Below are 18,069 nucleotides of genomic sequence, written 5' to 3'. Positions count from 1 at the left end.
TGCCTAACAGCAAGAAGATCCTGGGACATTTTTGTGTGGAATTTGCATGTTCACCCTTGTCACTCCATGGGCTCTCTTCACACAATGTGACAAATGTGTTATTGTACACAGTAAATCCATGAAAGTATTCATTATGTTGCATAAATGTTTTAGAAAGAAAAGACAAAAAATCAGGTTAAGTATTATGCTTACTACTATACTACTACATACAACATACTGTATATGGAAAACACAGTACTATGCAATATGCAGTCCATACAATTTCAGTTTATTACTGTTCAGGAAAAAGTGCCAAAAAGTAGTCTGGGGCTTTTTGCACCTCCTGGAGGGAGATATTTTTGTCAGCCAAATGTAAGGGCTGCATAATGTCCATGTAAGGGAACAGTTACTGCTCTAGTGCGTGCAAGGTTTTCAGAAGTTTTGGGGAGGGGAAAAGATGGCTTTCAAGTGTTAACAAAGCTACTGTTACCAGCAAAGCTGTGAAGCCGATGTGTTATACAATAATTCAGGCAATACTGTATGTTAAAGCAGATCAGCAGAAAAAAGACTGCTGTACTGTAATTAGTATATCATTATACTTATTATTATACTTATTATTAAGTGCTGGATTATCAGATTGTACAGAAACTGCCCCCTCCTTTTGGGGCAAGAAAGTAAATACAGTGCAGTTCATGATCCTTTTAAAAGTTAAGTAAACAATAGAGTTTTTGGGAAGCGTGACAGGGAACTCTGGGTTCCCATCATCTTTGTTCTTCCTTCAGGGACAGCAGTGCAATCATGAGAGTTCTGTGCTTGCATACCTGTCTCAGCAGGGTCCACCTGGCTCGTGCGACATCAGTATTTCTACAGGTCCCTGACCGGGAGGCGCGGGAATCAGCTGCGCGAGTGTCTTCGTGAATATTTTTCCCCAAAGGTGACGCCGGCTCGGTCCTTTCTGCAGCACCAGAAGAGTCCCTGTCCATTTTATCTTCGTACTTCTGGTAGGAGATAAACCCGTAAGCATTTGTTTAAATCCTGTTTATGCAGCTGTCACAGTTACAGCGGTGCGGTAATACAAAAAAATAAGGCTTTTTTTCTATAGCGACGCAGAAATGATCACATACACCGCTTCACTGTCATCACCTGTTACACCCACAAAGGATGCATGCTACTTCCGTACACTTTTGCAAGTCCAGGCATGTTAAACGATCGCGCTCGATTTCACAATTATAACTGAGGGCTGCTCACAAACGGATTTGATTAGTTTTGCCTGGCATTGCTCGCTACGTCATCAAGCGGGTATTCGTTTAGGAAATCGTACATGTGCCTGAAAATGTTCTCGCTGGCTGTTGTGCGTAGCTGAAGAATTAACGTAGAAGAAAGCAGCGAGGATTATAGGGCAATTAAAATGCCCTAACTGTCGCAAATGTGACCAACTGTACCTGATAGTAACCGGTAGCTAATTAAAATCACGCAAACGTCGCTGTCACCGGCTCATTTTATCTCATTAACGGTTAAACATTTGTCATGGCGTGTATATCGACTTTGTTTTTCTTATCTGCTCGTGTTCCGATGCAATTTCGGGTAAAATTCTGGGAGCTAACCGCTTGTAAACGGAAAACATGGCTCTCCTGGTCCCTTCAGCGTTGTTGCTCGTCGGTAAGGAGTTCATTCAACGTTAAAGATGCTGTTTTTACTTACCTTTGGCTTGGTGCAGGATTACACGCTGGTCTCCCGTCTCGCTGATAACGCTAACTCATTCATTATTGAAAACCGTGTCTTTCTGCCGGGTTGACAAAACTAGTCTTGTAAGGAGACACAGATAAGGGCATAGTGCTGAAATTGACACTCTGAATCTGGCTCGCTGTGCTGGCAAACGCCTCCTATGTGTTTTGTTATGCATGTGTTTATGTGAGTACTATATAAATATGCCCAAAGCTCTTCTATCCAAATGGTTAGAATTTTAAAATAACTTTAGATTCAAATTGGATCATTTATGAACGCAGTCATTTATTTATAAAAGCCTTTCCTACATTGCCATCACTATCATTGTTTTAAATAGGAATTAGCCTATTGGTTTGACAAGACAAATATAAAGTCGTATGGGACTATTTTGTCTACTGTCAGCTGCTCCCTTTAGGTGTCACCACAGTGGCCTCCATCTCACCCTATCCCTGTCACACCAGCCCTCTGCATGTCCTTCTTCTCTACATCCAGGAATCGTCTCTTTTCCCCTTGCCTGTCAGCTCCATATTCATCATCCTTTTTGCCACTATATTTACTGTCTCTCCTCTGCACATGTCCAAACCATCCCAGCCTTGCCTCTCTGACTTTGTCTCCAAACTGCTCAATCTGAGCTGTTCCTCAAATGTACTCATTACTAATCTTGTTAATCCTGGTCATTCCCAGTGGAAATCTTATCATCTTCAGCTCTGCCTCCTTTCCTTTTGCTAGCACCACCCTCTCCAAACCATGCATCATAGTAGATCTTGCTACCATCTACTAAACCTTCTCTTTCACTCTTGCTGCTATCCTTCAGTCACAAATCACCCTTGATATATCGTGCCCAGCCACTCCACCACACCTTCACTTTTTCCTTCACCTATCTTTGTGTGTGGACTGTTTTTCGTTTTGGATGGTTTACCCCAGGTGTTTAAACTCTACCTTCACTCATCTTCTCTTCAGTGTTACACCTGTCTCTTTCTCACTCAGATACATGTATTCTGTCTTGTTTCTGCTGACCTCTTCTCCCCAAAGCATACCCCCACCTCTCCAGGCTCTCATCTACCTGCTTCAATACAGCCAATCACACTGGGGAATTTATAAACTCAAGAATGTGATCATAATAGATCTTAATTTTGAGTGTTTCTGCACAAAGTGTTTTAATTACACCTCTAAAATGAATTTGTTTGTGAATTTGGATTATATTTTCTTTCAAACAGAAGCATTAAGTAATCAAGGATGAAAAAACTTCATTATAATTTGTGGTTTATCAAAGTATATGTAGCCAGTCATGTTCAAATAAAAGCAGTATACTTTAACAGTGATTCACTCAAATTTAGCTTAAGATTTATAATATTTTTTTTCTAATACTATTCAAATTAGGATAATTAGTTTTGTAACAAATAGCAGACCAAAATTACTGAAAGAAATTTAAATATCTGTTTAAAAGTCAGGGTTTTTTTGCATACAATTGAAAACTGTAACTAATGACATCATAGCATCTATTTTTTAATAAATTCCATCATTGATAAAAAAAAAAAAATCAGTATAGATTTAATAAACACAATTAGAGCAATAAACATATCTTCTGGTGTTTTGCTCACTTCAGAGTTAAACAGTCACGTTTCCCGAAACTTAAGTTTTATCATTGAACACTTTTCATGTCACCTCCTTGTCAATCCTTAGAATTACACAAAAACAGACATTGTTAGGCAGCCAGGTTATCTAACAATGACTTGCTGAACATAGCGATTGTATCTTTAACTATTGCTCACACTATAAGTACAGTAGTGCTTTGCTTACTCAAAAAGACTGTGACACTTCAATAAATAGGTGGAGGAATATTGCAGTAATTTTTGAAGCTGTTTTATTTTAGGATACTTCGTTATCATCGTCTGACCATCTAAGCTCCGGACTCGAGAGGTACAGGGACTTACAGAAGTATTTCAGGAGGAGATTAAAGGATGCATACCACAGGTTCTCCAATATACCTGATTACTCAGTGGTGAGGATGCCCTTTTGTTTTGGATTTGTCTATTTTATAATGATTTTGAATATTATCTTAGTGGGACTGATGGACAACAATAAATATGACTTGTTTGGCAATTGAGTTTCTATATCATGAAAAGGATTATTTGGTAGCCTCAAATTATGTTAATCATATCTGTTGTTGTTATTTATCTTGTCAAAGGTCTCTGGACATCACCATTTATATTTCACTGAAGAAGATGGGATATACAGAATGGACAAGAAACAGAGTAAGCAGCAAACATGATGAGGGTCTTTAAACCGCTCATGTTAGCAGCTCTGAAAGCCTAAAGTTTAGCAGCAGAAGACTATTTTCTCAACAGGGATTTTTTTTTTCTACTATATCCCTGTTACTGCATGTGCAACTTTTTATGCAGTCCATCATTAGAAATCTTTCCAACTTATTTCTTCTGTGTTTAGGTCACCTGGAGCCAGAGCAGGTGTTGAATCTAAGACAAATCTCTGGAGAGTTGGAGAAGACGGGACTTGAAAATAATAAGAGAAAGCAAAGATTTCAGTGGACGGTCCAGAGAATCCGTCTATCCCCACAGGAAAGGCATCTTGCAGCGTCGCTAAAATGTACTCACACGGAAGAGCTGAGGTAAATCAAACAAGGCATTTTAAACTACTGTACTTGCTGAATTAGAAAGAGGATGTTAATTTTGTGATGAATCAGGTGTGTGGTCGTGAGGCTTGAAAGGAGAAGATTCCTACCTCTGCATCCCCAACATGTGACACTAACCCTGGAGAAAGTCTTTAGCTTTGGTAATTTTTTGCACAATAAAAATTCATTTCAGTTGTGTTACAGGTAAGAGCACTGATGTAAAACTTAAAATACTGCATATTATTGTGTGCATGTGTGAAGAGTGGGCCACAGATGAGATACTATTTTACTCGACTCTGGAAGGTCTACGTTCCAGCGCAGTGTTTCGTCTGGATCTCACCTCCAGTGGAAGCAGGATAACCTCTGTATTTGAGGAAATGCAGCCTGAGTAAGTGTAAGCGATGCAGCATGTAAGCTGCGTCTACTCCCACACCATCTCTAATTGACCTGCTGACATCTCCCCAGTGTGTTTGTGGAGGTTGCCCTGACCAGAGACCGACAGATCCTGACCATCAACTGTAACAGCAGGACAAGTTCAGAGGTGCTGCTAAGTGATATAGCAACATCAAATTTAGATCCATTTGTGGTTCAGCCACGCCAGCTCAATCTCCTGTACCACGTGGAGCACTGGAGAGGTCGGCTTATTATACTGGCAAATACAGGGCTTGGACAAGAATATCAGGTATAGTGTGTCCCGTGTGTGTGTGTATATATATATATTATTATTTTTAGATTTTACATGAGTGATTGCCCATCATTACCAAGGAAACCTGGATAAGTGTTTGGTCCTATAGTGACAATATAAGGAATAATGCAGACAAAAATACACATATATAAATACATAATGACTAGCAGAACTTACCAGGTATAATTCAGACTCAGGCATGAATGCAGTGTACTCTGTAACTACAGGAGTATACCTGCTTTTACCTACTGTTCACTTTCTCTTCAAATGCACATGGAAAACAAAATGTCAGAAGTTAAAATGGTTTAAAAAGGTTTCTGTCTTTTGACATGCTATAATTTTCCTTATGTTCTGTTTCAATTGGTCTCTATTCACAACTTGCTCTATTAACTTACCAGTAGTATTTTACAGAGTGCTACATTTAATATCCAGTTAAAACATTGATTTTCAGTGAAGGAGATTCATCTTTCCATTTAATTTCCAGGTGGTTCAGGCTCCTGTCTCAGAGCCATCAATGGATTCCTGGGTCTCTTTGTTTGCGCCTGAACCTGGCACTACAATTAAAGACATGGACGTGGTTGGAGACCATTGTGTGTTGGTTGCAAGAACGCCAGTTAGTGAACTAGCTCTCATTGTGGTCCCTCTGATCCACCCCAAGAATGCATACATAGTACAGGTAATTATTACACAATTTCTTACATACTTATGTGCTTGTTAGCGTTTGAGACTTTAACCACCTTTTGGTTGTTCTTAGTCTTTACTTTTTGTAATTTTATGGGTTTGTGGTTTAGTGTTATTAATATATTCTCAAAGCTTTTTATTTCTACACTCATGCTAAAGCTTCCATCCTGGGCTTGTGCCATTAAAACCAAGAAACCAGGCTTGGCTGACCAACAAAATATGCTAGAATTCCTGATATCCTCTCCAGTCCATCCGCCGGTTCCATACTGTCTACACCCTGAGAATGGGCTCCTTTTATCAGGCACTGGAGATGGATCCTCCCCAGAGAACCAAGCTGATTATATCACTACGCGCTTGGAGGCCTGCAGCCAAGTGAGGAAACTTGAAATATAATTTGCGCAAATAATAAGACAATCTCAGCAGGGCTCTAAGCATTTAGCATTTATCACCATACAGAGAAGGGCATTTTGTGCTTCTTCATACATCATCACCTAACACAGAGGCGTATAATTGTAACAAATTTTATAGACTTATTTTTAGATAATTTACCATTAATTCCTTTAGTCTGAAAGTGCATCTCTGTGTGTTTTTGTAGGACGGTACCTTTGTGCCTGTGACATTGTTTCATACAGTACCTGTGGAGCATTTGAGACAGGCACCGCTGCTGGTCCATGTCTATGGTGCTTATGGCAGAGATCTTAACATGGAGTTCTACCCAGAGAAAAAAGTGATGCTGGAGCAGGGCTGGGCTCTGGCCTACTGCCATGTCAGGTATAATGTCACTCCTCTAGGAAGCTAACCAAACCCTGTTGGCTCAAAAAGTTATGATGAGAGACATGCTTTATATGACCAAAATGACAGGGAAATGACAGACAAGTCATTGTCGTCATAGGGGGCAAGTGAAATATGTAATTCAAACTTTGTGCTCCCCATGAGTTGAAGTAACTTGTTCTTTGCTTTTACACTCTGTAGAGGTGGAGGGGAGCGTGGCCTTTTTTGGCACAGACAAGCCTGCGTGGGAGGGAAGCGGAGAGGAGTTGAGGACCTCCAAGCCTGTCTCCATCACCTTTTCTCCTTAGGAGTCTCCTCTCCTTCTCTCACCGCTCTTACAGCCTGCAGTGCTGGGGCTGTGCCAGTGGGAGCTCTGTGCAACAGACACCCACTATTGATGCGGGCTGTCACCCTGCAGGTAAGAAATTAAATCGTTGGAGGTTTTGTGCTTAAACCCTGAACCATACAACATTGTTGTTAAATTGACCAAAATGATGAATATTCTTGACTAAGTCTCTCTATAGTTACTTGTAGTAAAAATGTGAGCTAAACACTTCCAAAACCACACCTTTTCCTGTTTTCAGGCTCCGTTTCTGGATGTGTTAGGGACTATGGAGGATCACAGCCTGCCTCTAACTTTAGAGGATAGAGATGAATGGGGGGACCCAGTGGGAAACCCAGAACACAGACATATCATCACCTCCTACTGTCCCCTTCACAACATCACTCCTCAGGTATGGAGAGGAAAACAGAATATAAAAATAAAATGCAGCTATATTTTTCTTAACTGGCTTAACAGAAAATAGTCTTTTTGTTTGTGTTACCACTTCATGTAATGTTTTGCTTTATACATTTGTTTGCATTAGCACATACGTGTTTCAATCACCTCAATCATAGTTGAATGCTGATCAAATGCATTGACGGATGCTTTGAGCAGGTAAGAAACTGCAGGTGAGTCCCAACCTTTCTGGGACTCAGTCTTACCTGTAGGTGGACCAGGTTGGTGTATTTGATTTCAAATTTCCAATGCAATAAAAATTGTCCTGTACCTAATGCGAGGTAACTGACATCTATTTCATGTTTGGTTTAATTCCATGAAACACTGTAGGGACGCATTTAGGGCCATTGATAATTAATACATTTGGTAAACATAATGTAAACTACAGTATGTAATTTAAAATGCGTGTGTGTGTCTGTGTTTGTGTGATACAGCATTACCCATCGATGCTGCTGACAGCCTACAGTGGTGACAACATGGTTCCTCTGGCAGGCGTCTTTAAATACACTGAACAACTAAAGAAAGCCGTTCATACACACTCCAGCATGAAGCCAAAGTCAGGTAATCAAGTCATTTCTCCAAGTATGAAGCCATGCATATTATTGTGTGTTTGAGTACCTCATTCTATGGGGGTGTGCATTTGTCTTTGTGTGCATCTCAGCATACATTGTCCTCGTCTTTTTAGGAGTAATTTCTGCATGATCAGAGGTTTTAATAGCATAGGGTCATCCCCCAATAGTAGTTTCAGTGTGCATGTTGGGAGAGGTAGCAGTAGCAGATGCATGGCTATCTGTCAGGGGGAGTGCTAACAGCATTTAAGTTGATGACCAAAATGTTGCATAGGTCACCTTGTAGTAAAGCTTGCCTCTGTGTATACATGCGTTTTGTGTGTGTGTGTCTGTGAGTGTGCGTATGTGTGTGTCAGCTAATTGCTCTAATTTCCCCCTGACAGGCTCTTTCTCCCTCTCACTTATAATCTCCCTTCACCACGTTGGTGGTACTCCTTATTTACACCCCTCTCTCTCGCACTGCCTCCTCTGCTCCTGTTTCAAATGCACACATTATCTCTCTCCGTTACCCTCGCTCACTTTTCTGTTGTTCACACATACACCAGGCAGCTTAAGTGTCTGTGTGTGTGGTGTGTGTGTATATGTCTCCCTAATCTGTCTCTCTCTGTTCTCCGGAGTCTTTGATAAAGTGCTGATGGCATAGACACATCCAGGCGGGTGGGCAGGCCCATTAGCATGGTAAAGAGATAGTGTATCAGAGCAAGAGATTAGACGCCACAGACTGGGAGCTGTCAAGGTCAAGACCGCACTTGTGAAACAGTCCATACCACAGAGACAGGGAGGGGAGGCAGGGGGATATCAGATGGGAGGATAAATGAGTGAAAGCAAAGACAGAAGACTGAAAAAGATGATTTGGGGGGGAAATGGGCAGAGAAGGGGAGCAGAGAAAAGAACATTTTAAAGAAAATGTTAATTTTAAGTATTGTCTTCTGCCCGTACTTGGCTCTTGAATCTCTTTGTGTACGTTTAATTTTAGAGTGTAAACCAGCACCAAACATAGCTCTGAATATCCAACCTGGAGCAAATCACCTTGGAACAGAAGACTTTGAGCTAATGCTGGAGGAGGTAAATTAATTTTCCTGAAGCTGAAACCTTCTTGAAAAGATTTATGTTTTTATTTTGCAGTCTTTTTAAGGACAAATTATCTGAAAATTGGACACAAATATTTTCTGGTATGAGACATTTTTACTTTCTGAAAATTATGAGTTCTTAATGTCCCATCAGAATGCACACCAACACTGAGACATGAAATATTAGTAAGCACAGAGCAAGCGCTTGATTGCAATATACTATCTGTCTCACAGCTTTAAAATTGAGGTACAAAGTCAGTTAAATTAAGGAGTCCTTTTACCTGTAGATGTGATTTTGTTTATTACAAATGCACCATGACGTCATGTACGTGTGTGATAAACAGCCAAATCTGAGAAAGCCTTCTTAATATATAATCTATAATTTGCCTTATGAATGTAAAAGTTTGAGTTTTAGCACTTGGATGGGTGATGACAGATACATACTGTTTGTTGTTTTTTATTCCATAACAAAGGAAGCCCTCAAGCTTGCATTTCTGTACATGGAGCTTGGCCTGGACCCTCCTCGGCCTCCACGCAAGCGGAGAAGATAGCGAGGCTATGAAGAAGCAGTCGGGCATGAAAAACAGAGCATCTTCCATCACGGCAACTAGACAGACTGGTGCCCAAATCTAATAATAATAACAGCAATTACACTTTCAAAGATAAGAAATCACTACCTTCTAGAGGAAACACCAGAGAAAAATCTTAATGCTTTGATGGTTTCTGTAATACAGCAGTTATTGGATACTCATCTCCATTTTTACTAGCATTTATAAAGTATGTCTATGGTCTCCAAATAGCAAGCCTTCTCAGAGATGTAGCACTCTTCAGGATGGTTGGGATTAAACCGAGTGTTGGTGGAGTACTGAATCACCAAACCCTCTCCTACTTCTGTCTGGATGCGAGACTTCGGAAACACTTTGCCATCATTGGCTATGGTGGTGCTCATCAGCACCTTCAACTCGTCTGGCAGCTCACGAACAGAGGAGAGATCTGTGACAGCTGATTCTTTACCAAAGTTAACCACTATGAGGAAAGCTCGCTTAAGTCCATCAAGCTCTCTGATGTAAGAGAAGACATTGGCATCAGCGTGGACGTAGCAGAACCATCCACGGTTAAGGGGGAGCTCTGATTGACGCAGGGTGTTCAGGAAGCGGTACTGAGCCAGAACAGAACCATCATCTTTCATCTGGGCCTGGGAATAAAGGAATGGGAGGAGGACAGATGAACCATAGAAAGATACACATAAGAAAACGATCTTTCTTCAAAGTTGAACATTAGAAAAACAGATCTATACCTCCACGTTGACCGTTTCATAATCGGGGTGTAGTGGCAACCAGGTGAGATTTGTTTTCTCATTAAAACCTGCGTTCGTGTCAGCATTCCACTGCAATGGAGAACGCTGAGGGTCTCGACTGGCACTCTGCAGTGAAAGCAGAGGAATCATTTTGGTATATTTGCTCATGTATACAGTCGCCAGTGTATTAGATACAACAAGACTGCAAAAATGTCCTTTAAAGTAAAGACATTTATGTTGTTATATTTATGTTTATTTATTGTTATTAATAAAATGACATTAAACTGGTTATTTTTAAGGACCTCTCACAGAGATGTGTGACAGTGAGGGTTTAAAGGTTTCTTCAGTGTGTGCACAGTACTGACTGTATTGTATTTGCCGGCTGGGTCTTGTATCTGACTTGCTGTCACGTTAATGTTCTCCATGCCGATCTCCTCGCCGTAGTAGGTGGTGGCTGTGCCTGGAAGGGTCAGCAGCAGCATGTTGATGGCACGAACATAGAGTCGACCAGCACTGGAAGAAATCCGAGTCCTGTCATGGTTTCCAACCTGATAACAGTGTAGGTAAGAGAAAAACAAGACAAAGGGTTGATTAAGAAATTAGGAAGTAAGGAGGTGGGCTGAAACATATTTGTTTTCTTAATATGTGTTAGGTGCTAAAGTCTGAAGATGCACATAAAGTAAGAAGGCTATACTTTTGAGCCTAATCAATAATAATTACAGAAAATAAACATGCTTAATTTACTTTTACTCAGCTTCTAATTATTTAGCTTTACAGGAGTGTTTTTGACAAATTTAATTTCATTGCCTAGTGTTTGTCAAACTGTCACTGCAAAGGGGTTGATGATTAACAAATACATAAACCGACCTGTGGTTTGAAAGATATGACAACACAAGTGTGAGAAGCATGATCTCAGGCAGACAGTCTACTAAGGATGACTCGACAGTTCATTCTTATGAATGCTGCCGACACATGATTTCGGCATGTTATGTGCCACAGTATGCAGGACATGACGCTACTGATCCTGTGGTTTTTACAATTGTAAAAAGCGAGGAAATAAATATGAGTTTAAGAACTCACCACCCAGTTGGGCCATTTTCCTTTGGGCATGTTGCCCATCCAGAGGTGGACCAGATGCTTAGCCCATACTCCACTGGTGTTGTGGGGTAGATCCAGCAGGTAAAAGTTAAAGGGGAAGTCACCTTCCTTTTCCAGCCTGGTGCCATAGTACATCATGGTCTTGTACACCTCTTCATAATCGTATGACTCTGTTACCATGAATCTGCAGCACAGGAGGAATTTATTTAGCATGTGATATGACACAGAAACCACGATGACTTATGTCAAGATATCGTCCATTAGCTGATTTTGTTTATCTTACTCTAAAATACCAGTGTGTCCTTATTTGAAATCATTTTAAAAATCTGGGCTTAATTCCTTATTCTAGATTTCATTAAATCATTTCAAACCAAACGATTTAATGAAATCGTTTGGTTTGAACATTAGTGCATTGCATAAGCAAAAGGTCTTTAAAATTAAGGATGATTGTGACATAATAATTACAGGTAGTTTTCTGCCATAGTAATATTGAATGCACTTAATCACTTTCCTACCTGTATCTGCCAGGCTCTTGACTGTAGATGTCCATCTGTGCTCTAAACTCCCTCAGTATGTCATGCAAGCCCACCTGACTGGTGGTGTAGTCACTGTGAAGATCCCACTCTGTAGTTACCAACTCCTGGATAGAAATATGTATAAGGTTATGTAGTGATTATGCAATTTTAGTATAGCTTAGCTACTTTCAGGCTGTGTGCTGGAGTTAGACTTTGTATTTTCTTTGAGCAAAGTTTGCTGAGTGAGAAACTGTGGATTAAGAAAGTTTCTGCTAATTCTTCAGATTTGTTATTTTTGTAACTGTCCAAATAAAATGGGCGAGAAAGGCAAAGGAAGAAAAAACATCTTGTTAAGTTCTAATTATGGAGGCGCTGAGGAAATCTGACTCACTGGACAACTATTGGTGTTACCAGAGTGTAAAGCATTGGGTTTACAGATTTAAGGGAATGAGCCATAGACCTGCACAGAGACAGTGATGTCACAGTTCTAAAATTACACCTAATGTGCATGTCTTTTTGTGAAAGATAATCTCAAGCCATTAAGCTGGCCTAATAACAGGCAAGTGAACCATTCAGCCAACAGCAACCACAGCATAAACCACTAAAGCAATAATGTAGAGACAGATGGTTTCTGATTCATATTTAGCTGAATCACGACTAAGGATGTGATAAAATTCTTAACACAACTTTTACATATCTTTCTCAATTGCAGAATTGTAGTTCCAGTGGTTTGTAAAAATGAATTACTGTTTCTAAGATGGCAAAGAGTTAGTGTTGTTTTGTTTAAAGATTACCTCGTGGTTAAACATGATCAGACTGTAAAAATGTAACCTAACTGCAAATCTGTGGGTATAAATTCTCAGTCATCAGTGAGTAAAAGAGTCCCAGTGTTATGGTTTTACCCTGCAGTCGTAAGTAAACTCCAATGACTTGCTAATCCACCAAAATATGCTCCTTTGCTTCTAATCTTTCCCCTGTGAGAAATATCTTCAGCCTCTTTGACCTTAATTCAGCATGTATCACGAACCCTTTGAGTTTCACAAACAGTGTGTTCTTCACATGATTATGAAGCTGACATTTCAGCTAGAGATAAATAATCAGTGATACATCATACACAGTGTGAACAGTCCCACTCAGCTTTTGATTAATTTTTTCTACTAGCAACAAGGGAAAGTGCTTCTTCAGTAAAGCTGCTTTCATGGATCAGATCGTTAAATTTTGGACTCTGACATTTCAGATATTACATAAGTCAATAAAATCTAATTATGCCTGCATAGCTCTAAGTTACAGCTTGGATTCTTAGAACTGTTAAGTTCATCCACCACCTTTATCTGAGCAACGATGCACAGTTCTTGTCATTCAACCCCAAATTTGTTGAGCATTTTCCTTTTTCAACTTACTGCAGAACAAAGAACCTTATAGATGAAGTAGATATTTATAATGGATTGCATTTATATAGCGCTTTTCTAGGCACCCAAAGCGCTTTACAATTCCACTATTCATTCACTTTCACATTCACAAACCACAGTTGTAGCCACAGCTGCCCTGGGACAGACTGACAGAAGCGAGGCTGCCATATCGCGCCAACACCAGTAGGCGGTAGGTGAAGTTTCTTGCCCAAGGACACAACGACCAGGACAGAGAGAGCTTGGGGGATCGAAAGGGCAACCTTCCGGTTACAGATGAGCTTCACAACCCTCTGAACCACATTTAAAGTTTTTCACTATAGAATGCTTTTTGCCTGTCGAAGTTTTTATTGGCATAACAGATATCATCTATCAGTTTCACATCAAAAGCTATTTATCTTAGGTTATAAAGTTATATCACATGTTGATGAAGTGCCAGTGAGTAAACACGTGTGATTGCTTTAGCCAAAACGTGGCTCTGGTTTTCTTTTTCCAACGTGGTGGCTGTTGGGCAAAATGAGCCCCGACTTAGGGGTAAATTAACCTGGTGGTTAATCTTTTACCAAAACAAATGCATAATCTTAAAATTGATTTTGCATCATAACAACTCCCAATTTAAAAATGCTTGAAAACCTAGCGCTTTTATGTCAGAGGAAAATGGCCCGACTGCTTTGAGCGGATATGAATGCAACAGTGACTCAAATAACATCATCACAAATAAGGTGTGCATAAGAGCATCTCTGAATACCGAAAAACTTGAACCCTGAAGCAGATGAGCTATAGCAGCAGAAGATCACGCTGGTTGTCACTCCTGTAAACTGAGGTTACAATTCACATGAAAGCATGGATCTATCATGACTTTTATCAAAGGTTCAGGCTAGTGGTGGTGGTGTAGTGTTGTTGGAGATATGTTTTTGTTATTTCTGTCTATCTCAGTATGACCTCAGTGTGCCCATCTATTGATTTTAGCTGAACTCAACAAAACCAATGAGGTTAGATGTGTAGTTTAACACTCACGGGTGGTTTGTTTGGATCAACCTGTGGTTCATCCCTCATGTGTGGAGCCTCCAGCATGTGCTTCACTGCATCCATCCTGAAGCCATCCACTCCCTTCTCCAACCAGAAATGAATTATATCCTAAAATTGAGGGGGGAAATGTATATAGAGCAATTAAACTGGCATCTACATTATGTGTGAAAAGGCTGCAGAAAGATAAAATCATTCAACTATAACAAAGACAGTTGAGTAGAAATGTTTATGTACAGCCCATTATTGCTTCTGTTGTACTTTGCGCTGTGTGCAGCCACAATTAAAAACATAGGTTAACTGGTACAAGTTAGTGTATAATCGGTGTGTCACACATTACTGTTAAATGTGGACAAAGGACACAAAAATGATAATACAGTGAAAGACAGAACAGATGAAGAAAACACATGATTTTAGCACATGCATCACTGAATGTACTTTAAGAAATGAGTCAGTAGCTGAGCTTTTGTGTGTCTGTGTGTGTGTCACTGCATGTTCCAGTAATCTTACAATCATCTCTTTGATGACATCTGGGTTTCTGAAGTTCAGGTCTGGTTGCTCCTTGAGAAACTGGTGGAGGTAGCATTGCCCTCTAACTTCATCGTATGTCCATGATGAGTTCCCAAAGATACTCACCTGAGTGCAAGATGGGAAACAAATCTGATCTAAATTCCAGTACATTGCACCTTTTTAGTACTATGAACTTGGTGAAGGTTCAGTGAAAATGTGCAGAAGACAAAATCATAGACCAGGTAGAAAATAACAGTACAAGCACCAACCCAGTTATTAGGCTTCGGTCCGTCTGGTTTGCAGTCAGTCCAGACGTAATAATCCTCATAGTGAGGATCTCTAGTCCGGCTCAAGTTGAACCAGCGGTGTAGATCACTGGTATGATTTGGAATGAAATCCATGATCAGCTTCAAACCTGGTGGAAATGGAGATGGGTATTTGTGTGTCATACATGCAGCCTGCTATAAAAAACAATCTTACCCCCCAAAACCACCTTCTAGCTCCACATTTTCACATAAACAAGGGTATTCAAAGTGCACACCTTTGCTGTGCATTGCTGCCAGGAGGTCCTCAAAGTCCTTCATGGTTCCAAAGAGTGGATCAATATCACGGAAGTCCTCCACATCATACCCAAAGTCTTTCATGGGAGAACGGTAGAAAGGGCTGATCCAAATTGACTTGATGTTAAGGTATTCAAAGTGGTCCAGCTTCTCCCTGATGCCTGTCAGACAGGAGATACAGGATCTACTGTAACCACTCGGTGCTGAAATTCAGATTCCTAATAAACTGAAGGACTATGGATAGGAAAAGATAATTCTGCATTGCATTAGTAAATTTTTATAGGAAATAATGCAATATAGTGAGAGCAGCTGTCATTTCCCTCTAAAAAGCATCTGCATATTTAATATTATAAATGAGCCATTGAAAACAACGAGATGCAGTTTTACCATTCCCTTTGTATACTTTGCGAATGGTTAAATAAAGTTAATAATTTACCCTTGTATAAGTGACCAAATATAAGAAATTGATAAGAGCAGCTGTTAGGTTGACAGAGTAAAAAAAATCTACCAGGACTTTGCCAAATTTTTGTAAATCCACAATCTCAGAAAGGGTGCTACATTGTTTTTTGTTTTGTTTTTTAAAAATGAAGCCTGGAGAGTTCATAGGAGGCTTTATCTGGCAAAAAAAATTCACAGCGATTTTGCAGGATTTCAATAGTAGGCTACTCAAATCTATAAGAGTATATGGGGAAGTATTTATAATATGGCCTAAAGGTGTTAAAAGTACAGTAGTTTGAAATGCACATTAAAATATGGAAACGCTCTAAGTGACTCAAAAGTGTAACAGCATGTGCCTTCCACTGTTGGAAGCGGAGCGTCATTGGTGTCGTCCATAAAAACACCTGTTTTAATGAAAATCTTCGAATAGTCAGGGTTAGGAGCTTGCAGCAGTGCTTTGGGTGTCTTACCTTTGAGGTCTCCCACCCCATCCCCGTCGGAGTCTTTGAAGGACCGGGGGTAAATCTGGTACACCGGGGAGGCCTGCCACCAGCTCAGGCACTTCGGAGAAAGCGCGATCACCGCGATGGTGACCGCGACCAGAGCCAGGGTGCAGCACACCGTTAGCCAGAACAGGATCTCTCGGGGCACTCGGTACCGGGCTTTAGAGGAGTACAGCACCAGCACCTCCTTAGGCATCCCGGCGTACGGTTTGATCTGCGTGTACTCATCTCGCGCGTCTGAGAGCCGCTTCACGCCGATGGAGTCCCGCTTCTCCTCGCTGTCGGAGACGCTGATGTTGTCCCTCGCTGCTGGCCCGTCTCCGTCTGCATCCTTATAACCCGGGTTTCTGGTGCACTCCCCGAGCTCCACGCTGTCGGAGTCGTTTCTATAACTCATGTTGTTTGTTAAAACGAACCGTGTCGGGTTGTGTAGCTCGCCTCAAGAACAATGAGTGACTCGGAGAGCGTACATTAAATATATGACTACAGTCAGAGGGTCATAGTACACGGAGTAGAGCCTGTCTCTGACACACCTGTGGAATGTGGGAAAGTGGAGCGTTGATGGGACTGGTTACAGATTAGCGTTTTTTTTCAGTACACAGTATTAACTACGACTGAGACATCAGTTACTTCCGAACCAAACAAAAGCACCAAGGTGCAAGATGCCTTTTAATATTGTAGGCGATAAAGATGCAGCTGAACTAAATGGGTTTCCTATTTTGGGATTTGTGAACTTTAACACCAACATTAAAATACAGAAGATATTTCAAAACCCCAAGAGCTACTCCATTTCTTTGATCTTTAGAAAACGCATCACAACGTGTTGATTAACATTTCCTTTCACAGCTCACAGATCCTAAACTGAAAAAATATACATAAAATACAACCTAAATCAAGGGTGTCCAACTTAAAGTTCTGGGGCCAAAATTGGACAGACACAGTCTCCAATCCGGCCCATTAGACTTTGTTCTCACAAATCTTAAAGTGTATATTTGGTGTGATCACCTTTATTTATTTTTAACACAGCCTCTCGTAGATAAGCATTTTTGTAATTTTTTAAGAAATCTTTAGGAATGGTTGACCAGGCTTCTTAAAGAACGTTTCAAAGCTCTTCTTTGGATGTTGGCTGCCTTTTGTAGAGTTCCTTATCAAGATGATCCCACATTGTTTTAGTAATGTTGAGGTCCAGCTTCTGGTGAGGCCAATCCATGACTCAGTGTTACATTATTTTCTTTACCCAGGTATGCTTTAACTGTACTAGCAGTGTGTTTTTGGTGACCTCTAACCCCTGAGCCCTCCATACAGATTAAAGATCAAACTGAAAACCTTTGGAACTGGTCTCAGCTCCTACAAGTTAATGAACTGTTGTCGAGAGAAAAAGGGATGCTAAAAATGTCTAAACATTTCAGGGACTTTTTTTAATGCTACATTTTTTCACTTTAAGCATTTGATGTTTTCTATTTTCCCTTGTGAAGAAAATACATGGGTTTAAGATTTACAAATGATAGAATTCCTTTTTAATTTGCACTTTACAGCATCACAGATTTCTAGGAATCAATCTTGTATTATTCTTGCCATTGATTTACAATCTTGTGACTTATGATAAATTACAAAAAAAAAGAACCCTTGACACATTTGTGTGCCTGTGTCAGTCTTTCAATCTTAATGTTAGAGTTACTGCTCTCTTTTCTGACCTATATGTTAACTTATTCTTGTACAGAACTTCTACTTGTATATAAAGAGTGACCAGAAACACATGTCTATGCTAAAAAGCCCACAGGGAATGCAAACCTTCAACCCGGCCCAAAAATAACTGACAGGTTCAGGAG

At 40.3% G+C, this 18,069-nt stretch overlaps 3 protein-coding genes across 5 annotated transcripts in view; 1 reads left to right on the top strand and 2 right to left on the bottom strand.

The window, feature by feature from the left end:
* camkmt (calmodulin-lysine N-methyltransferase) overlaps positions 1 to 962 on the bottom strand; it is a gene marked incomplete at its 5' end in the record, with an annotated part of 118,472 nt that extends 117,510 nt beyond the window's left edge. For both annotated transcript variants that reach the window (XM_082557921.1, XM_082557922.1), the window contains one exon: positions 801 to 962. In XM_082557921.1, coding sequence (XP_082414047.1) covers positions 801 to 962 — 162 coding nt within the window. The remainder of the gene's footprint in view (positions 1 to 800) is intronic.
* On the top strand, positions 891 to 9,472 carry prepl (prolyl endopeptidase like). Of its 2 annotated transcripts, none has more exons than XM_082557910.1 (15): positions 891 to 980; positions 3,578 to 3,706; positions 3,893 to 3,959; positions 4,150 to 4,330; positions 4,406 to 4,494; positions 4,595 to 4,721; positions 4,799 to 5,015; positions 5,503 to 5,694; positions 5,859 to 6,071; positions 6,295 to 6,470; positions 6,672 to 6,888; positions 7,055 to 7,204; positions 7,683 to 7,809; positions 8,794 to 8,882; positions 9,361 to 9,472. In XM_082557910.1, the coding sequence occupies exons 3-15, from the start codon at positions 3,944 to 3,946 to the stop codon at positions 9,436 to 9,438; spliced, it is 1,872 nt and encodes a 623-aa protein (XP_082414036.1). In that variant the 5' UTR covers positions 891 to 980; positions 3,578 to 3,706; positions 3,893 to 3,943; the 3' UTR covers positions 9,439 to 9,472. The 2 variants fall into 2 exon arrangements, with proteins under 2 accessions (XP_082414036.1, XP_082414035.1); XM_082557909.1 differs by lacking the exon at positions 891 to 980 and adding an exon at positions 1,239 to 1,638.
* A 178-nt stretch (positions 9,473 to 9,650) lies between these two features.
* On the bottom strand, positions 9,651 to 17,980 carry slc3a1 (solute carrier family 3 member 1; the record flags this gene model as incomplete). Its single annotated transcript, XM_082557917.1, has 10 exons — positions 16,208 to 17,980; positions 15,281 to 15,460; positions 15,009 to 15,154; positions 14,740 to 14,865; positions 14,221 to 14,340; positions 11,798 to 11,922; positions 11,265 to 11,466; positions 10,550 to 10,732; positions 10,185 to 10,310; positions 9,651 to 10,082 (listed from the first exon to the last, which is right to left on the bottom strand). Exons 1-10 carry the CDS (start codon positions 16,635 to 16,637, stop codon positions 9,651 to 9,653), a joined length of 2,070 nt encoding a protein of 689 aa, XP_082414043.1. The 5' UTR covers positions 16,638 to 17,980.
* Between the last annotated feature and the right edge of the window lie 89 nt (positions 17,981 to 18,069).

Source organism: Aulonocara stuartgranti (genome assembly GCF_965226115.1).
Source record: "Aulonocara stuartgranti genome assembly, chromosome: 13".
In the NCBI taxonomy this organism is placed as follows: Eukaryota; Metazoa; Chordata; class Actinopteri; order Cichliformes; family Cichlidae; genus Aulonocara; species Aulonocara stuartgranti.
Note: the sequence above shows the minus strand (reverse complement) of the source record. Positions and strands in the feature narration are given on the sequence as shown.